The sequence below is a fragment of the Dendroctonus ponderosae genome, unplaced genomic scaffold (assembly GCF_020466585.1).
Source record: "Dendroctonus ponderosae isolate FM_Combo_2020 unplaced genomic scaffold, Dpon_F_20191213v2 Dpon_F_20191213_3, whole genome shotgun sequence".
In the NCBI taxonomy this organism is placed as follows: Eukaryota; Metazoa; Arthropoda; class Insecta; order Coleoptera; family Curculionidae; genus Dendroctonus; species Dendroctonus ponderosae.
This window is the reverse complement of record NW_026018508.1, coordinates 13,184,341-13,191,075: the sequence shown is the minus strand read 5'-3', so window position 1 is coordinate 13,191,075 and position 6,735 is coordinate 13,184,341. Positions and strand designations below refer to the sequence as shown.

Genomic DNA, 6,735 nt, shown 5'->3' with positions numbered 1-6,735 from the left:
TAGTTATCTCTGGAATGATGTAAAAACGAGCGTTCTTGCTCATTTTGCTTCCGAGAAACATGCAAAACGGGACGGAAAACATGAAATTTTGCAATGATCTTGCGCCACCCTTGCACAAAACGACGATCATTTTTCTAATTTCATAGACAACAGAAGACTGTATTTTTTCTACACAACCCCCCTCCCTTGACTTTAAAGCTGGATCCGCCCCTGACATCAAGTATAATGAATAGGAATGAAGCTTGAACTGACGGTGAATTAATCCAACAAAAATGGTCCTTGTGTAGACTCTGTAGAAGCTTAACCCACCTGGCTATTTTGTAGTCATCATATGTCAACACGTCGCCACTACCAAATACTGGAACTGGATTAGCGTTGATAGCCACCTGTCTGATATACTCCCAGTCGGCTGATTTAGTGTACCTCTGCTCCCTTGATCGACCATGAATTGTAATCATTGAAGCGCCCCATTCCTTCAACTGCGGAGCCTTCAAGTTTAAACTGTTACATTTTATTCAGATTACTTTTGCCATAAACATACTAATTTATGAGTAACGTTTTCATCCTTGTAAGCGCCTGTCCGCGCTTTTACCGTCATAGGAATCGAAAGAATGGTACTCAAGTTCCTCACGCACGACTCTAGAATTTTCGGGCGTATCAATAATCCGCTTCCTAAAATACTTTCACATTCAATCAAAACCGAATTCTGGCTGTAGAACTAATGCTTGCCGCCTCCTCTTTTGAACACCCAGTCGATGGGACAGCCCAAATTCAAGTCGATGAAATCAATGTCGCACTCCTTTTCCAACATTTGTCCGCATTTGACTAGCATGTGCGGGTTGTTAGCTGCCAGTTGCACTCCGAAAATGTCTTCTGTGTGATGTCTCTTCATTAGAGCCCATTCTAAAGAAAAGTCAAGGTACCGTTCCAGTTCTACTACATTTCCAATCTCGCTCCAACCTTGAGGCATCCCCTGCAGCAAGCTTGAGCACATCGCCATTTCGCCACAAGTTATTTCCGCTCCAAATTCTTTGCATATACGTCTGAACGGCAAATTTCCAACGGTCGTTAAGGAAGCCAAATACAATTTGTTGGCCCAATCGATTTTCTTTTTTTCTTGCGTCCTTAGAGAAATAATATCTTCGTCTGTTACGGCGCCGAATGTTTTCTTGCCGGGATGGACCAACAAATTAATCTTAAAGTTATGTGTTAAGAGTTAAATTAATGTGTTCATACAATTAGCCACCGCCAACGCCAACTTACCTCATCAGGAGTTGCTTTAACAGCTTTTCTATTATAACTATCTATAAGCTTATCAGCCAAATCAAAGTTGTAGGTTTTCTTCCTTAAAGCCCATTGGACACCTTTTTCCAATTGGTTCTTAACGTATGGTCCCTTGTTAATATACTGTTCATATTTTTCCTTATCAACGACATTCCGTCCGCTTACTGCCGCAATGTGACTTTGCCCAAATCTACATGCAAGACCTCTAGAGCACTTGCCTGATATTTGAAAGCTGTAACATACAGGACCAATGTCTGCTGGCTTTTTCCTCAGATACTCTTCAATGTTGTGGCTACCAAAGCATTCCTTGCGAGGACAGGGAGGCACTTCTTCCCCTTCCTGGACATGGACCAATAAGTCGCAAAGAGCATCACTCGTATTGTGGTTGTAAGTGCGTCCCCGCTTCTTGTTTTGGCCTTTCAGCTTCTTTGGGTTGCCCCGAGCCCTTTTCGGTTGTGATTGTCCGTCCTCCCCCTCAGTCCTTTCGCTATCTACAGCCTCTTCGGGTGCTTGGCCAGTTGTTGTTTCGTCGGGACGATCGACGGCAGCTTTATCTTTGTCGGAGACATGGTTCAAGTTCAGCTGGCGTTCTTTTTCCGGCAAAATAAATCTGAAATTTATCAGACGGTTATCTGGGTTTGCATGTATGAAGAAGTAAGTTTCCCTTACTCCGGCTTAATCTGACAAACTCCTGCAGTATCCATCAGTAAATCCAATTCAATTGAAATTTTGGGGGACGACTGCCATTACTCTACATAACCTCGTACAATATCGGGGTTGGAATCACAAGTGTGCGTCTTTAGCCGCGAAGTATTTAAAGCTTAAAACGAAAAGGAATGTCTATTTACATATTTGGTTTGCTTAACCATTATTAAAGAATGAATTAAGTTGCAACATATTAGAGAACGTAAAATTCTCGGATGAATTTCAATCGTAAAACATACAGGCCTTTTCCATTTGGCAGCATTGCCTGACTTCCCTTCACTGGTGTCACAGACTTGTGTATTTGTCAAAACTCACATATGGATTAAACCGATTGCTTTATTTATAAAATATCACTGGTTAAACCTAAAAATGTACATTCTGTAAAATTTAAATCATTAGCTTGGAATCAGAACAATGAGTGTGACACCCAAGTTGGACGATCTGGTCCAGTCAGTGTCTCTGTATACTAGGATTCCAACCATTTTCCACTTGTATTTACTGCCGTTTCTGCTACTCTACTCAGTATGGATGTATTTATGGATTGGATTGTGGGGATTTTCGGAGCACTATGAAGGGGGTTTTGTCGGTATCGCCGCCATTGCCTGTGTACAAATACTGGCCAATTTAGCTTGTTATTGGTCAGTTCACATAAAGTGTTTTTTCAGCTGCAAGAAGGTGACAGGAGTGTCCGGGTTTCCAAGTTCAGGTTTGCTTATTAATTCGCTGTGCTTTCAGGAAAAAGACCCGTTGAAGGCGACAATAGCCAAAGTCGTTCCTACTGCTAACAATGGCAGCTCGGAAATTGTTTGGATCAATAAAATACAGGTACATTCTAAAACAACTGCGAACCTGCGATGGATCTTGGAGGCCCAAGTAATGTTCAAGAGTTTTTTTTTGTATTTTAGCTTCCTGATCAAGATCAAATGATATACTTTATATTTCAAAAGACCAAGTATGTATGGGACGATAACAAGAAAACATTTAAAGGCGTTGAATTTCCCATTCATAAATCATACGCGGAATACAACACTTGGAAAGGATTCCAAGAAGACGCTGACGCAAAGCAGGCTGAAGTAATTTACAGCAAAAATGATATGGACATGGTGGTGCCAGAATTTTCAGAACTGTTTACGGAAAGAGCTACGGCCCCATTTTTTGTCTTTCAAGTTTTTTGTGTGGGCTTGTGGTGCTTAGACAAGTACTGGTACTACTCAATCTTCACCCTGGTTATGTTGGTTCTGTTTGAGTGCACTCTGGTTCAGCAACAATTACGAAACATGGCTGAAATAAGGAAAATGGGAAACAAACCCTACAATATATTAGGTGGATATGGGACTCTGTCGCAAACGCCTTACGTTATGAGTGATTTGATTCTAGTCTATCGCAATAGAAGATGGAGGACAATGCCAACAGATGAACTTATACCAGGAGACATTATTTCCATAGTGCGGTGCCAAAAAGATAATCTAATTCCATGCGACGTTCTATTGCTAAGAGGTTCCTGTATAGTTGATGAAAGCATGTTAACTGGCGAGTCGGTGCCGCAAATGAAAGAGGCCATTGAAACATGCGATCCAATCAAGATTTTGGACCCTGACGTCGATGGAAAGTTTCATGTGTTATTTGGTAAGCGATTACCACCAGGATCGCATTCTAACTGGCTGAGACAATGTTATTTTAGGGGGCACTAAAGTAGTTCAACACACATCTCCTTCCAAGTCGACCAGTGGTTTGCGTCCGCCCGACAATGGCTGCGTTGCTTATGTATTGCGAACGGGGTTTAATACTTCTCAAGGAAAACTGCTGAGAACGATTTTGTTTGGAGTGAAGAGAGTGACGGCCAACAACAAAGAAATCTTCGGGTTTATTCTCTTCCTGTTGATTTTCGCAATTGCTGCAGCTGCCTACGTTTGGAAGAAAGGAGTAGAGGACCCCGAGCGAAACCGCTACAACCTATTTCTGGAATGCACTCTAATCTTGACTTCGGTTATTCCTCCAGAGCTACCCATAGAGCTATCCCTAGCCGTCAATACCTCTATGTTAGCCCTGTCTAAACTTGGGGTGTTTTGCACTGAACCATTCCGAATTCCGTTCGCTGGAAAAGTGGACATTTGCTGCTTCGACAAGACTGGCACTTTAACCAGTGATAATCTGGTGGTAGAAGGAGTGGCTCTTGCAGTGAATGATTCAACAGTGACGCCTATTCAAGAGGTACCCACAGAAACTGTTCAAGTGCTTGCGTGTTGCCATTCTTTGGCTCAGCTGGATGATGGTTTAGTGGGCGACCCTCTCGAGAAGGCCACTATCACTGCCGCCGAATGGACTGTTACAAAGGCCGATTGCGTGATTCCCAAGAAGGGCAAACTGCCTGGCTTGAAGATTTTTGTACGGCATCACTTCTCTTCGCAACTCAAGCGGATGTCGGTGATAGCTGGTTACAATCCACAGGGCTCCACTGACACTGTTTATATCTCCGCGGTGAAAGGGGCGCCCGAAACACTGCGATCCATGTTTGCTCAGGTGGGTGTTCGCTAGCTGTTAACAATTTCCTGTGTTATTTGTGCTGTTTGCAGCGTCCCGAGAAGTACGACGAAGTGTACTTGGAACTATCCAGGCGGGGTGCCAGAGTACTGGCTTTGGGTTTTAAAGAGATCGGAAAGCTTTCCAGCCAAGAGTTGAGAGACTTAAGCCGCGAGTCGATCGAATCCGAGCTCAAGTTTGCAGGCTTTGTGATAATATCGTGCCCGTTGAAAACGCATTCGAAGAGCGCAATTAAAGAGATTCAAAATGCTTCCCACAAAGTGGTGATGATCACGGGGGACAATCCTTTAACCGCCTGCCACGTGGCTGTGGAACTGCAGTTTACCTCGAAGCCAATCTTAATACTTAGTGAAAATGAAAAGAGTGACTTTGTTTGGGAGTCTATTCGCAGCACTGTTAAACTGCCGATAGACCACAAGGTAACGGACTTAACCAGCAACTACGATTTATGCGTTACTGGGGACAGCATCAAACATCTCAAGAGCAACTACGCTGAAAACTTTGTCAAACTGCTTCCTTTCATTACCGTTTTCGCCCGATTTGCGCCAAAGCAGAAAGAACTCGTCATCACTCAGCTGAAGGCTTTAGGGTTCACCACTTTGATGTGTGGCGATGGCACGAACGATGTTGGAGCTTTAAAACATGCGGAAGTGGGTGTTGCCATTCTGGCGAATGCGCCAGAGCGATTGCCTGACCAACGGGAAGAACGCAGAAAGCTAGAGGCTCGCGAAGCTGAGAGGAGGCGAGAAGAGAGAGACCGAGTGGCTAGAGGACCTAGAGCGAACAACATCAGGAACGTCATAGAGCAGAGGGACCGGCTCCAAAGTAGAGTGAACCGAATGATGAAGGAGCTAGAAGAGGAAGATCAGCTTCAAATTGTTAAACTAGGGGATGCTAGTATTGCATCTCCTTTTACCAGCAAATTGTCGTCGATTACATGCAGTAAGTAGTTGAAACATATACAAGGGTCTGATATCGTTATCGGTTTGCTGGTTTCAGTATGTCACATTATCAAGCAGGGAAGATGTACGCTGGTGACCACGTTGCAAATGTTCAAGATATTGGCATTAAACGCACTCATTCTCGCCTATACCCAATCTGTTCTTTACCTGGACGGTATCAAGCTCAGAGACATGCAGGCAACCCTTCAAGGATTCCTATTGGCTGCCAGCTTTCTCTTTATTTCCAGGTCCAAGGCGAGTATTTCTAGTCGGTAGTTTTGGTAGATAACTGTTTATCCGTTTTTAGCCCTTAAAAACGCTGTCAACACAGAGACCGCTGCCAAATATATTCAACTTCTACACCATCTCCACAGTATTACTGCAGTTCAGTGTCCATTTTATCTCCCTAATCTATCTGGTTCAAATTGCTAAGGCGAGAACACCGCTGTAAGTGCTTATCCCCAGTTGAGCAGCAAAAGTTGGCATATCTACGTTTTAGTGAAGAAACCAAAGTGAATTCAACGGGTGCTTCAGCTCCGTTGACCGAAGAGGAGGAATATGAACTTTTCAAACCCAACCTTATCAATAGCACTGTTTTCGTGATATCGCTGGCGCTGCAATTATCCACATTTGCTATTAATTACAGGGTTAGTCTGAGTCAAGTCCATATTGAGGGCATAAAGTTTTAATTCAACGTTTCCACAGGGAAACCCCTATATGGAAAGCTTGAAGGAGAACCGATATTTGTTAGGCAGTATTCTTATATCCAGCGGTGTGGTTCTGGTTTTGACTCTGGGAATCATGCCTGAACTATCAGCTCAGTTCGAAATAATAGACTTTCCAGACGACGTAAGTACTGTTGATGCCTGGGTGAGTTCCGATACATTCTAAAACCTTTTTATTGCAGTTTAAATACGTGCTGATCCTGGTACTATTCGCGGACTTCTTCTCTTCGTACCTGATGGACCGAATATGCTTATGGATTTGCGGCGAGGGCAAAATGAAGACTTCCTAATGAATGATTTTGTCTATTTATTAGATCAATTCTGTTTGGCTCCACATCTAACAAATTCTGTAATAGATAAGTTCTATAGTGTTGAGGCCGATTCATTTTTTTACAAAATTATTTTTGGGTATTTCGCCTCAAAAATTTTTGTCTTTAAAAGAGGCAGAATTTCCTCACGTCTTTTATTACAGATTGATAAATAGTGCTCCTATTTCGCAATAAAAACGAATTATTTATCAAAAAGTAATCAAGAACTAT

The 6,735-nt window shown here is 42.9% G+C and overlaps 2 protein-coding genes across 2 annotated transcripts in view; one reads left to right on the top strand and one right to left on the bottom strand.

The window, feature by feature from the left end:
• LOC109537386 (tRNA-dihydrouridine(47) synthase [NAD(P)(+)]-like) overlaps positions 1-2,144 on the bottom strand; it is a 3,041-nt gene extending 897 nt beyond the window's left edge. Inside the window, exons 1-6 of the mRNA XM_019904076.2 lie at positions 1,954-2,144; positions 1,264-1,894; positions 961-1,195; positions 730-903; positions 542-672; positions 310-488 (exon numbers count right to left, since the gene is read on the bottom strand). Coding sequence (XP_019759635.2) covers positions 310-488; positions 542-672; positions 730-903; positions 961-1,195; positions 1,264-1,894; positions 1,954-1,988 — 1,385 coding nt within the window. The 5' untranslated portion in view covers positions 1,989-2,144. The remainder of the gene's footprint in view (positions 1-309; positions 489-541; positions 673-729; positions 904-960; positions 1,196-1,263; positions 1,895-1,953) is intronic.
• A 150-nt stretch (positions 2,145-2,294) lies between these two features.
• On the top strand, positions 2,295-6,567 carry LOC109537384 (endoplasmic reticulum transmembrane helix translocase). The gene is made up of 11 exons (XM_048664655.1): positions 2,295-2,664; positions 2,725-2,814; positions 2,895-3,312; positions 3,367-3,615; positions 3,671-4,509; positions 4,563-5,472; positions 5,530-5,726; positions 5,779-5,918; positions 5,971-6,118; positions 6,177-6,320; positions 6,379-6,567. The coding sequence occupies exons 1-11, from the start codon at positions 2,404-2,406 to the stop codon at positions 6,484-6,486; spliced, it is 3,504 nt and encodes a 1,167-aa protein (XP_048520612.1). The 5' UTR covers positions 2,295-2,403; the 3' UTR covers positions 6,487-6,567.
• Positions 6,568-6,735: the final 168 nt, after the last annotated feature.

What these genes read in the sequence shown, in the direction of transcription:
- LOC109537384 (XM_048664655.1), top strand. Translation starts at nt 2,404, where the DNA reads ATGAGTGTGACACCCAAGTTGGACGATCTGGTCCAGTCAGTGTCTCTG. An exon ending in TGCGATCCATGTTTGCTCAG is followed by an intron (nt 4,510 to 4,562) that starts GTGGGTGTTCGC and finishes TGCTGTTTGCAG; the next exon opens with CGTCCCGAGAAGTACGACGA. An exon ending in GCTAAGGCGAGAACACCGCT is followed by an intron (nt 5,919 to 5,970) that starts GTAAGTGCTTAT and finishes TCTACGTTTTAG; the next exon opens with TGAAGAAACCAAAGTGAATT.